The sequence below is a fragment of the Colobus angolensis genome, unplaced genomic scaffold (genome assembly GCF_000951035.1).
Source record: "Colobus angolensis palliatus isolate OR3802 unplaced genomic scaffold, Cang.pa_1.0 Scaffold13, whole genome shotgun sequence".
Lineage (NCBI taxonomy): Eukaryota > Metazoa > Chordata > Mammalia > Primates > Cercopithecidae > Colobus > Colobus angolensis.
In genome coordinates, this window is record NW_012114252.1 from 8,853,276 (window position 1) to 8,876,132 (window position 22,857).

The 22,857-nt window shown below is 42.9% G+C and overlaps 1 protein-coding gene across 2 annotated transcripts in view; it reads left to right on the forward strand.

The window, feature by feature from the left end:
• The window catches only part of FARP1 (FERM, RhoGEF (ARHGEF) and pleckstrin domain protein 1 (chondrocyte-derived)), a 236,731-nt gene that overhangs the window by 182,718 nt on the left and 31,156 nt on the right, over positions 1–22,857 (forward strand). For both annotated transcript variants that reach the window (XM_011933812.1, XM_011933813.1), the window contains exons 13-15: positions 12,612–12,799; positions 14,163–14,252; positions 15,327–15,460. In XM_011933812.1, coding sequence (XP_011789202.1) covers positions 12,612–12,799; positions 14,163–14,252; positions 15,327–15,460 — 412 coding nt within the window. The remainder of the gene's footprint in view (positions 1–12,611; positions 12,800–14,162; positions 14,253–15,326; positions 15,461–22,857) is intronic.

The window sequence follows — 22,857 nt, forward strand, 5'->3', positions numbered from 1 at the left end:
ATCGTTAAGAAAAACAAAACTTCACATAAGTGGCTTGCTTTCCAGAAGATGTGGACAAGGTAAACAGAAAGTCCTAGTGACAAGTTCCCAGGAACTTATTTATTTTGCTGGTTGAAGGCTAGGAAGAAACACTTTATTATGAATCTGATCATGTGTATAGTGTGTTATATTTATATGGCAATTTTCTGTGTATGTTCAATTATGCAGATCACCTACCTGTTGGTTGAGAGTTTGAAGCATCCTTGAGATTACAGGAAAGGGATCGGTTTCCCATTCTCCCCTTTTTTTAAAAGGAGGGCTGCTTTGTCCATGCCTCATGAAGTGAGGAATTGACACTATTCAAGGCCAAATGTAAACTGATAGCTAGTTGAGATTGTGTTGGTGAAATCTTTAGTCAAGAATAATGAATATTTTAATGGGAAGAATTGGGGGTTATTTCTGCTTCCCAGGCTTCCTGTGAAATACTAGAAAAGTTGTCAAATCTTCATGAATTGTAATCTACTTGGGATTGCTGGTTTGGTTTAGGTTTGCATTGGTGGATCATATTGTTATGTTTTAAGAAGTACAATTTTGCCTCTCAGAATCTCTTGGTGAAACTGAAATACTGCTGAGCAGGATGCGGGGAAGAGTAACACCTTGAAATAGGCACTGTTGTCACCAGTAGGTCAACAAACTAAATGCCTGCCTTTGAATTGTGTGCGGCGCAAAGAAGGGCTGTTTTCCAGCATGGTTGCTCTTGGTTGGTTTACAGACACAGTCTTACCATTCACACTCCTGTGAACAGTGTCCTCGGTTGGGAATAGTGATACTTGGATGTTTCTCTGAGCCAGAAAAAAGAAAGTGTAAGGAGAGAGAGATTGACTTCTTTTTAAATCCTGCCCACCAGTGTCACTGCCTTTCACCCAGCATTCCTGCATTTTAAAGAGCCTTGTTTTCACTTGAAGTTTCTCTGCCTTAGCTGCACGTTGCAATTTTCTGAGATATTTTAAAAATTAGTGACGCCGGGACCCTGACCCTAGGGATTTTAATCTCATTGGTCTGAAGTGCTCCTTGGCCTTCCCAGCTGTTTGTCCTGGGCAGCCAGGGCCACTTCTTACCCAGGCCTTCTCGAATCTAGTGGAATACAGTAAAAGTGTTAGCTAAATTTTTGGCTTGCTTGCAGAATAAGAAAAATATCACAAACAAACTGCTTTTTCTTGATACCTGTGTTTTGCACTTTTCAGCCTTAGGTACTGTTTTTAGGGGGGGAAGAAAAGGATAAATTGTAGAATAAAATTTTTAGATCCTAAGTAACTACAAAATTATTGAAAAGAGTCCTGACAATGATAGCTCCCTGATGTGCAACCATACCAGGGCCTCACTGGGCTCATCATGTGACCTGATCACAAGGGGAGAACCAAGCGTGCTTAGGACACCGAGTAGAATTTGGCAGCAGCATAGAAAATGGAGGGGTATCGGCTCATCTCATTCACAAATGAGTATTTGTCCACATGAATGTCCAGAAGTCGGTTTTAAAGAATCTGAACACTTAATCCGTTTTTATACAGACTTTTTTTTTTGGTTTTCCTAATCATTTGATTCAGTGCCTGATTGAATCAAGCTCATTGTTGGATCGTTTGAGAGTTGTTCATTGAAGTAGTCTATTTACGTCTTGCTTTAAATTTATGTATTTAACAGAATCACAGAACTTTTTAAACTGGAAGGGACCTCAGAAGTTCATCTGGGCAAACCTTCATTTCTTGTTCTGAAAAAGTTAAGTGACTTTGCATAAGTAATACAGCTATTGCATGACAAAGCTGAAACTGTAACCTGGTCTCTAGACTTCATTTTTTTAGCCTATGTGATATCTTGGTGCAATAGGAGCTTTTTGATTCAGTATTTTAATTTTGGAGAGTCTTATATGAATTAATAATTCAAATCAGATGTGGAGACTAGTGATCGAGTAGACTTAGGCAATTACAGGCCATAATAGGTGGGAAGAACTACTTCTTTTTATATTGTGGGGGTTTTGCAGTTATAACACATTTTTGCATAATCTGTTCAGACATAGAAAGAATGTCAATTTGCTATATGAGTGTTGAGTGAAGTGTGAGTTAAACAGAACCCAGTGTGGAATCCTGTGGTTTGTGAAGTAGTTTGTTCAGATGAATTTTCTTTTCCCCTCTAATTATACAGCAGTCTGATAATGAAATACGATGGATCGCTGGGTATGAACTTACACAGCCTATGACAGGAATCTTCAAATATAAGCATCCCAGAGCGAAACACGCTTCAACCATTATTTTGTTTTGCTTTTTCCTACAGCAGTGATTTTTATCTAAGTGTTTTAAGAGCAGTTGATCAATGGCAGTATACTCAGTTCTGTATTGACGAAATTTTTCACTCTTAAGAGTTGCTCATAGAGTTTTTCCCTCGTTGGCTTTGTACCAGGCAAGCAACTCAATTTCTGCTTCTTGGCCAGTATTTACAAAAGCAGCAATCCTGGTGTAATTAATGGTGCTTATAGTTTGTTTAAAGGCTGTTTATCATACATCCTGATGTGCTGCGAACAGTCACTACTTGCCTCAAGAGGAGCTTGTCCTGTGCTAATAAAGATTCCATAACATTGGCCAAAGAGTCTGTTTGTACATTCTTTGAGCCTGGTGGAGCGTGTTTGCTGAGCTGATGTGGTCTCCCCACTGTCACTGGGAAGAGCTCAGTCAGGAAAAGCCAGCAGCATCTACCGTGCCACCCTCCATGCCTTCTGACTTTGGGGAGACTCCAGTCCTCCAGGTCTTTACCCAGCCTGCAGATCTCACTCTAGCTTAAGAAGGGCAAGCGTGTGTGTGAAGTTGAGCTAAGAGTGGAGGAAGGCCAGAGGTAGGGTTGGGTGTGATACTAGGTAGCAGATATTAGAGACTTCTGAATGTATTCAGATTTCCAAAGGGTTTCCGAGACTTCTCAACCACTCTTTCTAAGACAATGGCTAGTGTAGGGGTCTTCTGACTCAACAGGGGACCCAGGCCTTCACATACCAGCCACTCACTAGCTGCTCTGTGACATACTGTCTTAAGACCATGAGTGGAAAACAAGCCTTGTATAAACATAAATCTTAAAGCCCAGGGCCTCCTTGCGCTAATATCTTTTGTTGGATATTATGTCAAAATATGTAAATTTTAGACCCTTTTGTGGCTGCCTTTGCTGTTGCGTGTCAAGGGCAAAATAAAAATGCAAGAAATTCTTTTAAGATGAAGAAATTCATTTAATGAGCTCCAGAACTCAAAATAAATGGCTTCAGCTCCTTTAACAGTCATCTGTGTGCCACTGACAATATTTTATTAGATAGGCGTTTATTTAGAGGAAGTCTGCGGGCGGGATTCCTCCCTGCATGTGTGATTCATGTTTGGGAATTTCTAATTTATCTCCCCCAATTGTGCCATGTGGCCTGCACTTGAAATGTAAGTAATTCTGATTTTATTCTCTAGAACTTACTTGAAGATTTAAGCCAGGCAATGCTGAAAAAAGCTAGACCTGCAAAACTAAAACACAGCACGAGCCTCTCAAAATTCCCACCAAATATGCAAAGTCCAGCCTGCTCTGAATGTGCATCAGAAACTCAACTTCGGTTATTAGCCCTGGAATTTGGTTCCAAAAGCAAAAATTTGGTTTTGTTGTCAAGCAATTTCTAAAGGAAGAAATAATGTAAAGATCAATCTGTCATTTTAAATGTTGTTGAAACTGCCATGAGTGTGCACACTGCTCTGTTTCATACCTGTAATCAGTATTCACATGCTTTCAATCTACTGTTTCCACTTAAAGCGTTATTCCATATTTCAGCACAGAATGACTGGTGAAACTGTAGCTGTTAGTGTGTAATTGGGTTACAGGCAGACCCGGCCTTAAATTAACAAATCGGGGTTCCCTTCACTGTCAGGTTTATGTTGCTTTTATTCGCCTCTGTCTGGATCCCTTCTCTTTGCCTGGGACCTTATTCTGATTAGCTAGAATTTCAAGAACTCTTAGAGTTACATTCCCCAGAAAGACTGTTTCTCTCTGGACTTTCTCTTTTATAGTCTGTAAACATTTCTCCAGGCTTAGTTCTAAGACTGGCCTTCCTCTAGTTTGATGGTATGAGTCTATTCTATTTCTACTACGTTTTACAGATTGAACTGCAGAAGAGTCTTTCTAGGTAATCTCTGTAATAGAGCTGGTTTCTTTGAACCATAGCCATTTATGCCTAGTGTTCCATTATTGGAACGCTAAGCATGTGGGAGTTATTTATATCTTATCACTCAAGGTCATCGTCAAGGTCAGATTACAAAAATTCAAAAAAATTGCAACCTCAGGCATAAATTTAAAGAGGTAGTCATTTAAAAATAATGCATGCTACCATTTCCACTTAAAGTGGTAGCGCTCTGATGAGTTTTATGTGGGTTCTCTGTTAGCCAAGCCCGTAAGAGCATATGGAGAGAAAGGTACCGTTGAGTGAACTTCCATGAGCAGCAAGTGATTAAAGACATTTACTCTGACAACATTAAAGAATTTACTGGTCCTGTTTTTTTCCTTGTTAGTTTAATTCCATCTGTTTCTGTTTAATTGAGTGAAACTTAATAAAAAATGGTGTCTCTAGTGAGCACATGTGCACATCTCTCCCAGTTGTTGGAATTTAAAATGATGCTGTGACTTTTAGGCCAAAATTAGCATGACACTTAATATAGGAGTTTTCTTTCTATTAAAAAATAATGACAAAAAGCACACGCACAGACCCACACAAAATCTCTATGATGATTTGGCCTGGAGTTGTAGACATCAGAGATCAAAAGTGGCCTGGTGCCAGCTGTTTGGATATATCCTTGAAAAGGGCAGCTTTGTCATTTCCTAGAGTAACCTAAAGAGAGATTTCCAAGCATTTCCCCGTGAACAGAAGTGGTAAATGCTGATTTGTTGTGCCATATGTGTGTTTGGGAGGAGGGGAGGTAGCATCTTGTTTTGAAGAAAGTTCTCATTTCATAAAATAAACAGCACACCACTCCAAAAGAAAAAAAGAAAAAAAAAACGAAACCTGAAGCACAAGGAACTTTTTTTTTTAACCCCTAGTGAAAGCAATTAAACATCTTGGTAGACGCTAGGGAAGAAGTAGAAAATCTTCTTTTCCTGAAAGCTTTAAACATTGAATAGACTCTGATTTGTTCAGGATCATTTCGGTGTGGATTGGCCACTTGACACAGCCATCACAGCACGGTAGCCTGGAAACCGAGCCTTCAGCTCGGTGCCTGGTGTTTGAGTGTTACTTGGAGTGGAGGCAGTGCATTTGCGTCTTCATGTAGTCTCCAGATCAGGTACCTCTGATTTGTCTTGGAGTGGCTTTCTGTTTGAAAGTAATCAACTGTTGCCACGGGATATCTGATCTCCATGAGTAGTTGCAAGCCAGTCTAAAAGGTTAACTCTACAGGGCCGGCGCCACCAATGCAGTCATGGAAATTCGTGCTGTGAGATACTTGAGTGTGCTGCTGGGGCCAGGTGCAGCAATTGCAGAATGTTGAGGAGTGAGGAGTAGTTAGAAATCACCGCAACATGGAAAAGCACACAGACCAAGGACGCTAAGGAGGGAGCAAGGACCACCGGGCAGACGTGTGTGTGTGGAGTAAAAAGCATCGGACAGTGATTGCCTCTACTTTTGAGTGCGATGTGGAGGCAGTAGTGGTGTGGGGGGTTGTGAGGGAGTGAGTCTGCTTTATTATGAATCAGGATTGATAGCTGGCCTTAAAGTGGGAAATGATAGAAGGGTCACTTAGGAGCCTGCAGTGGCATGGTGACCAGTCTGTTATTACTCATAGATGACCTTTTCTGGCTCTTGAAACCAAGCTAACAACTCCTTTTTTTTCTGGGCTTCAAAGTTAGTTTGTAGGAAGTAAAGCATTTTTCACTTTCCCTGCAGTGATTTATAGAAAGACCGAAGATAGGTCTTCCTTAGTTAAGGACGCACACTGGCTGCTTGCTCCAGAAGCACCAAGAATGGCTGATGGATAAATCCCTTACCCTTACTCCCCTTTCTGCCTAAGGTTCCTGTGAAAACCTGACTAACCAAACCTCACCAGCTTGGCCTATATTATTAATCAAATTCCCTTCTGTTCTCTCTGTGTGTATATTTAATACTGTAAATAATATGTTTTATTTAAAATTTCTAATACACCAAATTAATTTGAATTAGAAAAGGCTGGGGACTTCATTCTCATTTTTGTCATTTGTTTAATCAGTTTGGGAAAACATTTTCCATTGTTCCATTGTATGCAGTGTCTTGTCAGCATGTACCTATCTAGGAGAAAAGGCTTTGTTTTCAGAGTTCTGTCTTTACCCTCAAAGCATGGTGTAGCTTCTGTTCCTGCACTATTGGAGCACTGTCTGATGTCTTTTTTTTTTTTTTTTTTAACACTGCTGAATACCAATTTGTACTTGGAATACCTCTTTCCTCTAGAATACAGTGATCCTATTCCCCAGACTGCAAGCTTTCATGTGAAAGCATATCCTAAGTCATTGTCCTGGGTGGTGCCAGATTTCACTAAAGTGGGAAAAGAGGAGATGAACTTTGCTCTTCTGACAAGGCCTGCGCTTTATACTTTGGGCAGTGCATGGGAGAAGCAGGGCCCTTGGGGGTGAGCAGGATCACTGTAGATAGAGGAGAGGTCTCACTGAAACAGAGCGCATCTGTGACTGTAGCTTGCATGGAGAGCCTACACAGCCGACCCATGGATTTGCCTTTATGTTTTGAATGGAGACATCTATTTAAATGGGGATAGAAACCTTTACCTATGTCATATCTATAAGATAATTTAGCTTATAGATATGTAGATATGTGTGTGTGTGTGTTGCTGGGTGGGGAAGTAGGTGGGAATGTAGAGAAGGCCTCACCTGACTTGGTCCCAGTTGACTTCTGATGGCCGATGAGCTGTTTTTCATTTTGATGGGCACCCACCATGTAGGTTCTCACAGATGCTGTCTGGTTTCATCTTCTCTCCATGGCAGAAGAATGCAGTATGTCAATAAAGCATGGACTCATACCACTGGGAAGAATGCTGGCTTCTCTAGTAACAATGAGCTTGGTGGTTCTTTGAGCATGGAAGGCCAAGCTCATGTCACAGTGTATGCACGGTATTAATATCTCTTGTTGATCTAAACTGAAGGGGCTTTTACTTGTCCTAACAGGTGTCATGCTGTAAAAACTGTCCATTGTAACTGTTCTTTGCCACTGATGGCTGAAGCTTTGTCCTGAGTACAAGATGGTATTTTTCATTGGTACGAAGCACCATGTTCCCAACCCAAACACTGCCTCCTCCTCCTCCAGCACCACCACCACCACCACCACCACCACCACCACCACCACCATCACCACCACTGCCACCTCCGTGTTCAAACAAAGCAGCATTCTCCTGTGTCTTTTCCATTAGTGCATTTCAGTTCTTTTTCTGGAAGTTGCATTGCTACTGCTTTTCTGAATTGCTTGATGATGAACTGTGAAGCTGATGCTTAGCTGCTTGTGAAACTTTTCCTAAAGGAGCTGGGTGTAAGAAGTGCACATACATTACCCTCAGCAACCTCAGGTATCAAGAAGAGGACCACACTGCTAACATGGGTAATCCTATAACCTGGTTTTTCTTGTGGAACTTTGTAATTTCTATAAAATACCGCCAGCTTTGTGTATTCCACTGAGCAGGGCCCCAACCTAGATATCGGACTCTAGTGAGTCCTGCCTATTCAGGAAGCTACCTATTATTCAGCATAATACTGCCCTTTTTTTGATAACTGGCTTTCAAATGGGATAATCTCTAGAGAGGCTTCATTGTATCCTCTTAGAGCATATGGATTGAAATAGAGCCTTTCAAAAAAAATAGATGAAAACTTCCATCTGTAATATATTTCCTACTTGGGCCTTTTGAGCATATTCTGGGCACATAGAGATAAAATCTCCTATATTTTAGAACAGAATAAAAGAAGACAAATTATGGTAGATAAGTGGCACCCAGAAGATTTCAAAATAAATACTTTTATTTGGGGGAATATTGAAGAAAAAAACATATAAACTTTTTTATAATTGCACTTTAAAATTTTGGAAAAGAAAAGTTGAGAAAGCAATCAATATTCTCATTTTGGTCAGTATTCTCACTCTCAAATATTAGCTATTTAATAAACATATCTTGGATTACTATTTTTTAATTGTTAGTTTTTCTAGTTTCCCCCTTTACAGGAAAAAATAATAACCTATGTAGTTAAAAACTGGAGACCAATTTAATAAACAGGACAGGTACAGTTAAGAACTAGAAATACCATTTTTATTACTTGAAAAATAGATTAGAACTGTTTTTCTTTTCCCAGAATTGTGTGAGTTTGTGTTGAAGCCCTGAATATGGGTACATGGTTAACAGGCAGCTTGTACCCAATCCCAAAGCGGGAGGAAGGGCCTGGCTTTGGCTCATGGATGATAAAGTCTCCTCCCACTGCCTTTCAGCAGCTCTGCCAAAGAGCTGATCAAGACACTGCAGACCCAGCTTCCCCAGACCAGCCAAGAGGGACAAATGATGAGCGTGTTTTAAACTGCAAAGATAGAGCAGCACAGGCAGTTTCTCGGCTGGGTGATAAATTGAAATCCATAAACACAGCAGTGCTAATTTGAAGTTCCATAATTGTTTGTGCCATGAGAATGTGTATGCTTAAAAGGATTCTATAAAGCAGTTACTAGAAATGCCTCCCTTAAGAGCTGTATAACTGGAGGCATTTTCAGTCCGAGGGGGCAACAAAAACTCAAACCTCTTCTAGATGAATGGCAGGGGGGCGGGAGGGGTCATGAAATCATAGGGAAGAGGTGAAGGATTTGAGAGCTACTAACCTGACATCTAACTGAATGCCTAAGAAATTGCAGGACAATTTCAGGAAATAGGAAAAATAATTTTGAAAACACTAGAAGCCTCCAGACTTTCAGCATGTGACTGATCTTTTTTCTAATCTCTTTAAACTTCTTTCCACCTATTGCCTTAATAGCAGGTGCTTCCTCTTAGGGTCTCCCCAAATTATTTACCTTGAGCTCCCTAATGAAAGAAATTACTTTGCATTACTTTTTCATAAAGGGAGAAGTGCTGGAAATACCAAAGGCATTGATAATTTCATGGAGTAGCAATGAGTGTCAGTCACAGTTTCCTCTCTCCACTGTCTGGGGCTGTGCCTTCAAAGCAGGCGACACACTGCAAGATGTGAACAAGCTTTATAATGCCCTATAAATCCAACTGGGCTCATTTTACCTAACAACAGAACCATGTTTGTTAGCTTTTTTGTAAAATGGACTACTTCAGTGAAAATTGATTCCATGTAGTTCTGATAACTGCAACGTTGGACATTGGCTTTTTATAGACACAGCTCTTCACACCTGCTGGTGTGGACACCAGTTTGTACAGACTGTTGTCACACACCCTGGCTCAAAGTCAAAAGAGAATTTTAATTACTTATCAAGCTGCCAAATTCTACTACTTGCCCCCTTGTCAGCATATTTCATTAATTGCTGAAAGGTAAATGAGTTACATATTTTGTTTGGACCATGTCAGCCTCGGATTATTTATCTTGCAAGGAGAGAAAGGGCCTCTTCTCCACAGATGCAGCTCAAATTAGCAAAACTAAACTGAGTTTCAGGCCTTTCCCTTCCTTAAAATGCTGATAGATTTCTAGACCAGACTGCTTGATATTTACTGGTTTATTGGTCTTGCTGTTTAAACATCCTTTCTTTCTTAGGCCCTATAAGCAAAGCTGGAGTAGTGTCTTGGGAAAAGGCCAACCGATCACCCTAATTTTGTCATTCCAAGTCTGCAGAGCACACATTTTAAGTAGTTGTTACTGACATCTTTAGGCTACATGAGTGAAATGCAGCAAGCCTTCCCCCAGCAGCCTGTGGGCTGATCCTGAGCTGTTCCCTACTTTAGGTACACAGGTGACCCTGAAGTTCCCACTCAGCCCTCTGTTTTCTGAATCCTGTCTCCTCTGGAGCACAGCGGGGAGTCTTCCAAATCCAGCTGACTGAACTGTGGCACACCTTCGTGGCAGGGCAGGCTGTCTCCTGGAACCATAGTCTGTTATGTCATTTCTTCCAACTGCTGTGTCCCCTAAATATAAGTGTTCCCAGGTGCAGTGCAGCAAGGGGGCTCGCTCTTGGCCTCTGAGAGTGGAGGTGGCTGGATCGGAGTGTGCACACCCTACTTGTCCCTTGCCCCAAGTGGCAGTTCATTTCCTGTCTGTTGCCGAATGCTGTCTAGGGCCTGCTAGTTGCTATTTCCTTGCCTCTGCTCCACTTCCCACTAGCCTTCTAACTACCTTTCATTCTCGGCTCCAACTCTTTGAATGATGAGGCGAATGCTTTTTCTGTTCCACGTCACTGCAAAGTCAAGGTCCAGCATGCTCTCACTTATAACTGCCTCCCCCGATCTCACGCACAGTGCGAGAGCTGAAGGTAAGCCCCAAATGTTGCCAGATGATGGTGAACAAATAAAAAACAACTCTCCAACAGCAACTCACAAATGCATGAAATGTTTTAACCTCTAGACAGACTGCCAGAATTTCTCTTTTCTATTTCCTATTTGTAGTGATAACATTTTTCTTTTTGTGTTTTTTTTTTTTAAAGAATAGTGTAGTACCTTGAAATAACTGCAGTTCTAACTCATTGTCACCTTTTCTGTTTGACAAGTTCCACTTCCTTTGCAATTATTGTATTTAGTTGTGCACTAGTGTCAATAAAATTGACATTTGTGAAGCAATTTCTGGCCTTTTTCTCCGGGGTTTTCTGGGTCTGGTGGTGTTTCGGGTGATGGGGTCTTTGTCTAACACAGGGCTTCATTTTAGTGAGGTATATTGAAAACAGGATTTAAAAGCAGAGGGATTTTAAAAATGCGAGTTTACTGAATCTGCCTTTTCCTCACATTTGCTAACCTTGTTATCCAAGGATCATTGCACTAACCAGTAGTCCCTGGGCAGGACGTCTGCCTTTTGTCATTCTCCAGGTACAGTGGTTCTCCCTGCACTGTGTTTGCGGTGCCGCTGACTGCTCAACCTGGCACCAAGGGTGGGGGCTGGTGGTGGTTTCTCCAGGGTTCGTTTATACTGGGATCAAATTCACCACCCTTACTTCATCAGCTCCATTCTAGGTAGGCTGTTGTATCTTGTAATTCCAAAATGCACATGCATGACTCCAGAGGGTGAGAACAGATGACAGGAAAATGGGGGTGCTCCCAGAAAACTGCCCTCCCCCTTTGCCCTGAGAGATCTTTAGCGTACCAAGTAGCAGCGAGCCTGAAACTGTAGACTGAGAAATTGAGAAAGCTCTGACTTCGTCTTTCCTTATCATGGTAGTAGACAGGACTACAGGTTACTTTAACTTTGCTTACCTCATATTATCTCTAGCAAATCTGCTTTATTAGTATAAATATAAGTGGTAGGCAAAAACACTTAGGTTAGAAGTATATTCTGAAACATCCCATGTAGTTTCAGTGGGTTGAGATACAGATATTTGCAAAAGTATATTGGCAAAGAGTATCCTGTATATATCATCTCCCTTGGCTGACTCATAGCGGGTAATATGTACTTTTTTTTTTTTTTTTTTTTGAGAAGAGTCTCACTTTGTCACCCAGGTTGGAGTGCAGTGGCACGATCTCAGCTCACCACAACCTTCATCTCCCTGGTTCAAGCAATTCCCCTGCCTCAGCCTCCCAAGTAGCTGGGATTACAGGCGCATGCCACCACGCCCAGCTAATTTTTTTGTATTTTTGGTAGAGATGGGGTTTCACCATGTTGGCCAGACTGGTCTCAAACTCCTGACCTCAGGCAATCCGCCTGCCTCGGCCTCCCAAAGTGCTGGGATGGCAGGCGTGAGTCACCGCGCCTGGCCACATTTTCGTCTTTCTTACTATGATATCCTTTATCCAGGACTCATGGTGCCCTGTCACTTTGGTCTCACAAAGGGAAATGGTGATAATGTAATGGCGTCTGGTTTTGCGTGTTGAAGTGATCACATACGCCTGTAATGTGATGGTAGTGTTTCTGTTCCAAACAGTGAGAGACATGGAATGACATCACCAGGTATAACAAGCTTGCTTCTGTTCTTTGTAGAATGGGGAGTTAGTTGCTCGACCTTTCTGTTAGCTGTGACCCATTGTTACGGGACGTAGTGTGTCCTAAGTACACCAGTTGCTTAGATGCCTGTTAGTCTAGTTCTATTTTCTAATCATTTCCCCATGTCTCATTGTGACATAGACACTGTGTCTTTCTTGAGTAATTCTTAGAAATAAGCAGTAGTTGGGAGATGAAATTCCTATTTTGGGATACACTATGCTTTTCTGCTATTTTAATTGCTATCTAAGCAGAGTTCTCTTATCTTACAATTAATTACATAACAGAGGCTCCATTGAATTATTCATGCTATCTTTATTAAGGCAGCTTTGACTTAGGAAAAAAACTAGAAAATAAAGAATCGCTTTAGGTTTGCCATGGGGGGGGTAGTCAAAGTTCTTACAATTTGAAAAAGGTGAAAGTAGTGAATAGAAATCAGGTCCCAGAAAAAATTACCTTTTTTCTTTTCTTTAAAACTTCTCATCCCCAAACAGGCTCCCTGACTGGCAGCCCTCACCTTTCCGAGCTGTCTGTGAACTCGCAGGGGGGAGTGGCCCCTGTCCAAGTGACCTTGTCTCCCAACCTGAGCCCGGACACCAAGCAGACCTCTCCCTTGATCAGCCCACTGCTGAATGACCAGGCCTGCCCCAGGACGGACGATGAGGATGAGGGCCGGAGGAAGGTATGGGGCCAAGGGCTCACTCGCGTGTGTGACTGTGTGTGCACGTGTGTTTGTGTGTATGAATTTTAAAAATTGGAAAATATACATAAGAGCAAAGGTACCACGTGAGCCATTTTCAGTTGTACAGTTTGGTGGCATTAAGTACATTCATGTTGTCATGCCACTGTCCCTACCATCCATCTCCAGAACTTATTTTCCCAAACAGAACTACATCCGTTCATCACTAACTCCTCCTTACCCCTCCTGCCAGCCCCTGGCACCCCCATTCTACTTTCTGTCTCTATGAATTTGTCTACTCTAGGTACCTCTTATAAGCAGAATCATCCAGTATTTGCCATTTTGTGACTGGTTTATTTCACTTGGCATTCTGTCTTCATGGCTCATCCGTATGTAGCACGGGTCAGAACTGCCTGCCATTTGAGGGCTGAGTGATGTCCCACTGTGTGTACAAACCACACTTTGTTATCCATGCCTCTGGCAATGGACAGTCATGCGGTTCCCACCTTTTGGCTGCTGTGAACATGAGTGTCCAGGTATTTGTTTGAGTCTCTGCTTTGAAGTCTGTTGTGTGTACACCCAGCAGTGGAGTCAGGTGGACTCCTATGAGAAGACAGCAAAATGGTGGACAACAGGCGACCTCCTTGCACTTATTGTTTAAAGAGAAAGCAAGGCTGGATGGCGGGCCTGCTCCACGGTGGGGCTGGCTGCCCACCTGACTGACAGCCGCCAAGGGAGTTCAGGCCGATGATGCCACCAGCTGATCTCACCCCTGTCCCTTTAGACCCAGCTACCATGTGTTCCCACAATGTAACTTCCACGTCATGAACACCAACTCCGCCAGCGAACATAGGACGAGACAGTTCCTTTTTTATGTATTTTCTTTGCCTAATTTGAGTCCTTTTGCTGATGGTAATTTTTACCGGGAAGGAAACCTTCCTAGACTATATTCTCATCATGGAAATCCATTATCTTAGCCTAGCTCCTCCTCACATGAAAAGAATAGTAATTCTTATTTATTTTCTTAACACAAAAAGGAGAATACATTCTTATTTATTCTGTTAACACAAAAAGGAGAATACGTTCTTATTTATTCTCTTAACACAAAAAGGAGAGTACATTCTTATTTATTTCTTAACACAAAAAGGAGAATACATTCTTATTTATTTTCTTAACACGAAAAGGAGAATACATTCTTATTTATTCTCCTAACGCAAAAAGGAGAATAACTAAGAATTTTATTTCTCATTGATACCAGCTAACAAAAGATCCCAAGTTAGTAATATATCACTTTAATGAGGATATTCTCCGAGACGTATACTCAAAAATGATTGTTGTGCCTTGTTTCTTTGGCTGGGTTTTGCAGAGATTCCCAACTGATAAAGCATACTTCATAGCTAAGGAAGTGTCTACCACCGAGCGAACGTATCTGAAGGATCTCGAAGTTATCACTTCGGTATGTGCGGTATTTCCCCAAAAGCATTCAGTTACATGATTTATCTCAGTTAATACTCAGCTATATAGGGGAGGCTGGAGCTAATGAAATGTTGGATTCCCTGACTTCATTTGAAAGGATTGTGGTCCTAGGGTATAGAAATTAAATGCTAATAGTATATTTAATTGGGAATGTATGCCATAACGTTTCTCATAATGATGATTTTCAAGTGCAAAAGAAGGAAGTTCCTGAGGTAGAGAAAATTAAAATTAAACGTTTTACTGTCTGTGTGCACCAGCCCAGAACATTCCGTGTTTTGCCCATTGCCAAGTATAACTGCTGATTTTTGTTCACGGGAGACCTTGGAGGTGAACAGGAGATTCATTTTATCTTTGATAATAAATTGGGCCTTGTCAGCAAAATCTGCCAGAAGACTGCCTTTTTTATTTTAATCAGTCCTGCTCAGTCTGGAAAACAAATTCAGGGCATTGCAGATGTCTTCCTGACCCCTGGATTCTGGGAAAGCATTAGCCAATTGGGAGGGAAATTGGGGTCAGTGAGTTTCTGTTTCTCTGGGCTGTGGACTGTGTTAGGCCCTGGACAGGTAGTTACTAAGCATCGTGCACCCAGCTCACCTCAGCGATAGGAGTGACTTGGTGTGAAGGCCGTGGCTTTATTCCCAGGTTTGGCCACCTTCATGCCCAGTGTTTTAACAAAGGAACAGAGACGGAAGTTCTTAAAGGAATGAAGCACAGAATACTCAGTGGCCATAAATTAGTGGTTATCCAGTAAATTGGCCAGAATGGAGGTTTTGATTCGAGTAGTTCCCCATTTAAGAGATTTCTCCCAGCTTAAACAGTCAATGAGTAGCAAACTTCAGAAAGCAGTAATATCCAGATGGTTGCTTCTTACCCCATCGAAGGAAAGAAAGGGGAAGCAGTAAGGCCTGGGCAGCCCCGTGTTCCTGAAGTGCCAAGAACCTTGCAGGAAGCCCTGGCTCCTCCCAGTGCGTTGGGCTGCATGTGACTTCTGGAGAACTGCAGACACTCGCCATTGATCTTTCCACCTGTAAGTGCATCGTCTTCTTATTTCCAGTGGTTTCAGAGCACGGTGAGCAAGGAGGACGCCATGCCAGAAACACTGAAAAGTCTCATATTCCCGAATTTTGAACCTTTGCACAAATTTCATACCAATTTTCTCAAGGAAATTGAGCAACGACTTGCCCTGTGGTGAGTACATTTCTACTTCTCGGTTACATTTCTCCCTCCCTCTTTCTCATGTTATTTTTATGTTGTTGTCCCTGGTAAGCAGCAGGCAGGAACAAAGATGAAAGGCAGGAAACTGGCTTAAAACAAACCAGCCTTCAAATGATTTTCAGTGAAATCCGACATGCATTTAGATCTCACTTACAGTTTCTTTCCTTTGGTTTGCAGTTCTTCAAGATGGATTTTTTACCTCTCTTACGATGATTATATGATTATCACAAAATAAAGACAGTAGTTACTTCTGGAGGGGCAATAGGGTTTATAAAGAGTAGGGGCTTAGGAAGGCTTTGAGGGGTGTTGGTAATATTTTACTGGTGCTTGCTTTAAGTCATTTATGAAGTACATATATGCCTTGTGCAGTTTTCTGTATTCTACTCCAGTGTCTAAAACATGCTTTGAAAAATGGATCTATGTAGCATGTGTATGCGCGCGCACACACACTTTTACTTTACCTTGAATTATAAGGATCTGTTTTAATACATGAAATGCCATTTGAACAGAGACATCCAATGAATAATTAAAATAATAGAAATTACCTAAGCGTCCATCAATAGCAGATTGGTTAAAAATAATGTTAAGCCTGTCCATTAAATACCCGATGAAACATTAATGTGGGAGAAGAGGGAGGTACAAAAAACAGGAAAAGCTTTGTGGACCGTCACATGCAGAATCTGCTACACTTTTACCTAAAATAGAAGGTTTTGTAGATAATTCCTATGGCAGTTTTTTAAAGACAATTATATGGAGAGAGACACAGGGGGAGTTGATTGTCTACTAAACATGCATTTGAAAAATGCCAGGAGAAAATAGCAAAAGGTTTTTGGCAGAAATAGAACCCATTATGGGCTGTATCGTCACTATCAGTGAGAATTTGGCTTGGAGTGGCCTCAGGGGCCCTCAGTGACCACAGGGCCTGAAGGAGCCCTATGTGAGGTTGTCCTGCCTCAGGTGATCCCAGATTGCGGCATTCAAGTGTCAGTTGAATAGCTAAGCAGAGCTGCTTTCTGTGTTGTGAAGCCAATATGCTGGGGCAGCGGGAACTCTCTGATCCCCCTAAGTGATGTCCGGCTTTGTACATTTTTTATACCTGGAGGATAGTTCATGTGCAGTTCTCCTTCCCTTGAGAGAAGAAGGTGGCAGGCGTTACTGAGAGGCCCCAGTGGGGAGAGCGCAGCCAGAAATGGAGAAATAATAGGTACAGAGTCAGCCTTGCTGAAAATGGGAAAATTTGAAAATGCCACATTATCTAGAGTCTTGGTATTATGAATATAAGAGAAATGTCACTTTTCAAAATTAAAAATAAAAATTTGGCCGGGCACAGTGGCTCATGCCTGTAAATCCCAGCACTTTGGGAGGCCGAGGCAGGAGGATCACTTGAGGCCAGGAGTTCGAGAGCAGCCTGGGCAACATAGCAAGACCCTGTCTCAACAAAAAAAATACTTAATTAACCAGGCATAGTGATGCAAACCTGTGGTCCCAGCTACTGGAGAGGTTGAGGCAGGAGAATCACTTCAGCCCAGAAGTTCAAGGCTGCAGTGAGCTAAGATTGCACCACTACACTCCAGCTTGGGTGACAGAGCAAGACCCTGTCTCTAAAATAAAAATAAAAATTCTACCAAATGTAACTTTACCTTCCCAAGCTTGACCTTGAACCTTTCACGTGTGTTCTGCCTCGTGTCTCATCAGTCATACAAAGTTGAATGATGCTCTCATCATGGGGTCAAAGACCTTACAACTCTGGAGAACCCATTTGGCAGTTTGTTCTCTGGCCAGTGAGACATGTGTTCATACCGTCTTAGGCAACTCTTCTGGAGGCTCACGGCGTCTTGAGCTGACGTCACTATAGCAGTCTCAGTGCATGTGGCAGTTGATTTAATAAGGTTGGAGAGGCCACACATAGGAAATGTCATCAGTTTGCAGTACCCTAAAAGCCCATCACGACGGCTTCAGCTGGCTTCCTCATTGGAGGATGCCACCAGAGAGAAATGCAGAGAGCTGTCTAATACGACTCATTTTCAGAATAAATGCCATATGCCTGCATGGATCTTCCATGACCATGAGTCGTTACCTTATCTGTGAAAGAGTATTGAGTTGCTTAAAACGCAGTTGATATAATTTGATTCCCAGAGGGTTTTCAGTAAAGTATCTTTCTAAGATCCATAATTTAACCCATGTTTTACAGAAAGACACCAGAAGCATGTAAAGTTCTCAAAGCTAGAGAGAAAGCAGATAGTCAACAAGCAGCTCCATCAGTGGGACCTGCAGTAGCCTTTCAACAATAGGCCTAAACCAAATGCACAACACTGGTCAGGGATCATTGGAAAGGGCTGCAGTGAAGTTCAGCTAATTAATTACTCAAGAACGTCATGAGAAGGACCTGGCCTGGCAGGAGTTCCAAGGCAAAAAGGCTGAGTGTGAATGAGTTTAGTATGAGCCATAGACCAACACAGAGAGAAACCAGTGTCTCTCTAGATCTGCACCTCTCAACATTGGCTCCTCGTTGAAGTCACCTTGAGCAGCCTGATATAACCCAGTCCTGTTATATCTGAGTCTCTGAGGGGTAGAACCAATGCATTGGCAGTTTCTAAACTTCCCAGGTGATTCCAAAGTGTAGCCAAGGTCAAGAACATTTGCCCTAAAATGCCTCATTAAAAAGAGCCCAGAACCTGGAAAAGGATGGCTCCTTCAGAATTCAGAGTTCGGCCCTCTGGCAGAACGTTACACCACACTCAGCTTTCACGTGTGAAATGGGACGAGAACGCTTTCCATTATAACAGAATGCCTGAATGAGGAGAGACTTTCGAAAGCATGATGGCTCCTATCAGGTACCTGGAGTCTGGTCCTGTGGAAAAGGGCATACGCATCTTCTTAGTGGACTCAGAGGACAAAATTGAAACAGTGAAGTGAATTTCCCAAGAAGCACAACATCTGAACACAGCAAAGGATTTCCGAAGCCTAAGAGCAGCGTGGCAGTGAACTCCTTCACCTCTGGGGTGCTCCAGCAGAGACTGACTGTCCATGTCCAGACAGGATTTACTGTGGAGCAAAACCCCAAACCTGGCAGTGCCTCAGAGTCACTGGGCTTGGGAACTAGAGGGGGCTTTGAAAAATGCAGATTGCCAGGCCCTATCCAGCGCTCTTGAATCGGACCTTTAGGAGTGAGACTTAGGAATCTGTTTTTTAAGTACTTCTTGGGGTGATCATGATGAATACCTCTTCTGCAACAACCAACCCTGCAGTGCCTCTGACAGTCCTTACAGTCTATGATTCCTTGGTTTGCATGTCACAGACTGGTTATAACTCTTGCTTCTTTAGTCTACAAGCAATGCATGAAGGAATATATGAATGAATGAATGAGTAGGTGAATGTATGAGTGGCAGGCTTTGCCCATGGGGGACTTGTACTCTCAAAGGAGGAGGCAGGCACATAGGGCACAGAGGGCCGGGTCCTCTCGCAGGTGTGGGTGTCACATCCAGGGTGGGCATGGAGCGTCGCTGCCAGTTCTGTCCCTGAGGACACACATGGGCCATCACTGCCTATGCAGAACAGGCAATCCTCTGGCTGAATCTATTCAGTGAGAAGAATGGGTCACAGGGAAGTTTATTAAGAAAGGATTCACCCTGGCTACTGAATGACAAACTGCACGTGTGTGTGTTCAGTGCATGTATGTGTACCCACGCCTTTCCTCACATTGCCGTGATACAGGAAGCACAGGTTGGCTCCTGTTGATTAGGATGGGTAAGATCCGAATTTGTGGTCACACCCCTGCCGTGAGGGTGTGTTAAGCTGTAGGTGTGGGCCTTGTTGAACCGCATTTCCTCCTGGGTGAAATGTGGATGGCATCTCCCATGCAGGGTGTTACGTAAATGGCACAGTGTCTGGAAAGGACTTAGTATACTGCACTGCACAGAGAAAGCAGGGAAGCTGATCATTTTTTAAAAATGAACTTTTTATCTGGAAATAATTATTTGAAAATAATCCCAGAGAAAAGTTGCCAAGACAGCAGTGTTTGTATATGGTCTGCACACATCCTCTTCCCATTAACATCTTATGTCACCATAGGAGAGTCGGCAAAACTAAGAAAACAACGTTGGTACGTTATGTTAACTAAAGTGTAGATTTTATTCCATGATAATATTTTCAATGATTATCATTAATGGAAAGAGATCTAAAGTATAATATGCACCAAAAGTTTCCCAGAATTCGGTACATAAGTGATCTAGTGAGTGTGACTTTCCCTTCGCAGTCCTGCATGAGACTGCAATATACTTCCATCAACAGTGGGGAAATTACAGGGCAGAGAAAGTCTCAGGAAGTTTTCCGGAATGATTAGGCTGAAGCTCAGTTCAGCAAACACACCTGCCCCTTTCCAAATGTCACCTTCTCCTGAGTAAACACATCTGAGAAGGAGGACGCCCAAGGCCTGCTTCTTGCTGGCAAAGCCACATTACCTGCTTTCTTCAAAAACAAAGAAACTGGTTTGGTGAGTTCTAATAACTTCAGGAGTTCTTTTCCTTGTGAAGGCAAGAACAGTTTACTCAGCTGTTCAAATGAGTTTAGGGAGAGCCACTTAACAACCTTTGGCATGCAGTCAGGACTCCCAAATGCCAGCCCTGAGGTGACAGGCAGAGGCTGAGTGCAAGGTGACCAGCTGGGTTCCCGGAGACGGATGGAAGGCCTGCTTTGCTACAGGGTGCCTTGGTAGATTCTGCAGGGTACAAAACTCCACTTATGAGCCAAATGGGAGCTGGAAGACAGCAAGCAGTCAGTCATACAAAGGGGCCCTCAGAATTGGCTATGGGGTGCACACAGTTTTCATGGAGGATCAGCTGAACGTTTCAGGAGAAACTTTGGCCAGAGTCACGTGCAAAGCATGCAGGAGACTGGCTGGGAGGACCAGACTGACTGAATGTTGAGATATCACTGGGCGGCCAGGGCTCTGTGGGACAGCAAGGAAAGAGAGGGGAGGCCATCTAGAGTTTTGAACACAGTCAGCTCAGAGGATGGTCATGAAAATGGGAGGGAAATCAAGCCAGGAAGAAAGAAGCATACAAATACGATAAGGGAAGATGAGCTTGCTTTGGGAACGATAATTTTGAGGGCCCATGATAAAGGGCTCCAGACAGTTGGAAATGTGGGTCCCAGGCTTGGGAAGGAAATGAGGCAGAAAGGTGTAGGTTTGGAAGTTATCCACAAGAAGAATCAGATCTTCAAGGAAGAGAACATTGAGAGGAAAAGAGAGCCGAGGGCAGAATCTTCTTGACTATACCTTTATCGACTATTTATGGAAAGCAGCTTGCTTTCCATAAATGTAGATCATGGCAGCATAAAAACCAGCATAAGAAACAGAAGAGGCCACCAGAGGTTTGGGAAAAAAAAAAAAAAGACACACATGGGGGTGGAGGGTCCAGAAGACAGCAGGTTTTGGAAAATGGCAGCCAGGAGGGCAAGGATGGTTTGACGAAGGTAGTTCCTGGTGTACAGGAGCAGACTTCAGGCAGGAGGAAGTCCTGCAGGGGTAAGAGATGTGAGAAGGGCATCCTGAGGGATTGGAGAGCCCTCCAGGGCAGAGAGGGGGGCTCTTTCCGGGATGGAACGCTCTCACAAGCTGCTGTCAGGAGTTTCACAGGGGGAGCAGGATTGTGTTGCTTTGACACCGGTGACTGAAGTGCAGATGACTGAGCAGGTCAGAAAATTATTTCACTGCCCAGAAAAATGGAGCATCTTTATAGAAGCACCAGTGAGCCATCATAGAACAAAAATGAATTAAATACTTTCCTTATCATTCTATCAGCTCTCTGAAGCTTCAAGTATTTGTGCCAGGTATCATTAAAATAAAAATCATAAGGGTTCCTTAAAAAACTAAGCACAGAATTACAATAGGATCCAGCAGTTCCCCTCCTCAGCATGTGCCCAAAGAACTGAAAGCAGGGACTCCAGCAGATGCTTGTACATCAGTGTTCATAGCAGCTTTATCCACAGTAGCCAAAAGGAAGAGGTAACCCAAATGTCCATTGACATGAGTGGCTAAACCAAATGTATGATGGAATATCCTTTTATTTATTTGTATTTTTATTAGTTTTTTAGAGACAAAATCTCACCCTGTTGCCCAGGCTGGAGTGCAGTGGTATGATTATAGATCACTACAGCCTTGAACTTCTGGCTTCAAGCAATCCTCCCACCTCAGCTTTTCAAAGTGCTAGGATTATAGGCATGAGCCATCACACTTGGCCTTGTTTCCTTTTTAAGCATGAGTAAAATTGCATGTTTGTTTGTTGTTTTGTTTTGTTTTAAGGTGGAGTTTCCCTCTGTTGCCCAGGATGGAGTGCAGCGGCATGATCTTGGCTCACTGCAACCTAAGCCTCCCAGGTTCAAGCAATTGTCCTGCCTCAGCCTCCTGAGTAGCTGGGATTACAGGTGTGCACCACCACACCCAGCCAATTTTTGTAGTTTTAGTAGAGAAGGGGTTTTGCCATGTTGGCCAGGCTGCTCTTGAACTCCTGACCTCAAGTGATCTTCCCGCCTTGGCCTCCCAAAGTGTTGGGATTACAGACATTGAGCCACCATGCCTGGCCAGATTCCATGTTCTTAAGCATAGCTTGGAACTAGTTTTTCTTGGATTTTCTGCCTTATTCATGACTATATAGCTCACAGTGCTTTCACAGCAAGCTGTTTCCCTGAGACAAATGAAACTGTTTTTCCAATTGCCAGAATTTGCAGGTGGATTTCTACTAGAAGACACTTGAGAGAAAGCACTCTCCAGGTCACTAGACGAGTCTGACACGGCTCTTCTCTTCTACTGTATTTTAGTATGTGCCCTGTTGGCAACAGGAAGGATACCGGGGCTCACCTGGGTGCTATCAAACCTGCCCGTGACTGGGTTGTCACTTTTGATCCTCTTTTTCAACTCGACCTGGTGGTAAACCTCAGGAAGGCAAGAAAGAAGCCATAGTTTTGAGCAACCTAAAAGTGTAATTGACAGACTTGAGGGTGGCTGAGAATGGGAGGGCTTCTGTCTTCTGTGTTTCCCGTGCGGCGTCCCCGGCCCATTGAAGATGCCTCTCGCACAAATGTCGTCTTGACAAGTAGGCATGTGAATTAATGCTAAGATTAATGGAACTTTAATGAAAAATCCACATATATCACATGTGGCTGATACATATGTCATTCACGATATATTAGGTCGGGTGCAGTGGCTCACGCCTATAATCCCAGCACTTTGGGAGGCCGAGGTGGGTGTATCACCTGAGGTCAGGAGTTCAAGATCAGCCTGGCCAACATGATGAAACCCCGTCTGTACTAAAAATACAAAAATCAGTTGGGTGTGGTGGCACCCGCCTGTAATCCCAGCCACTCGAGAG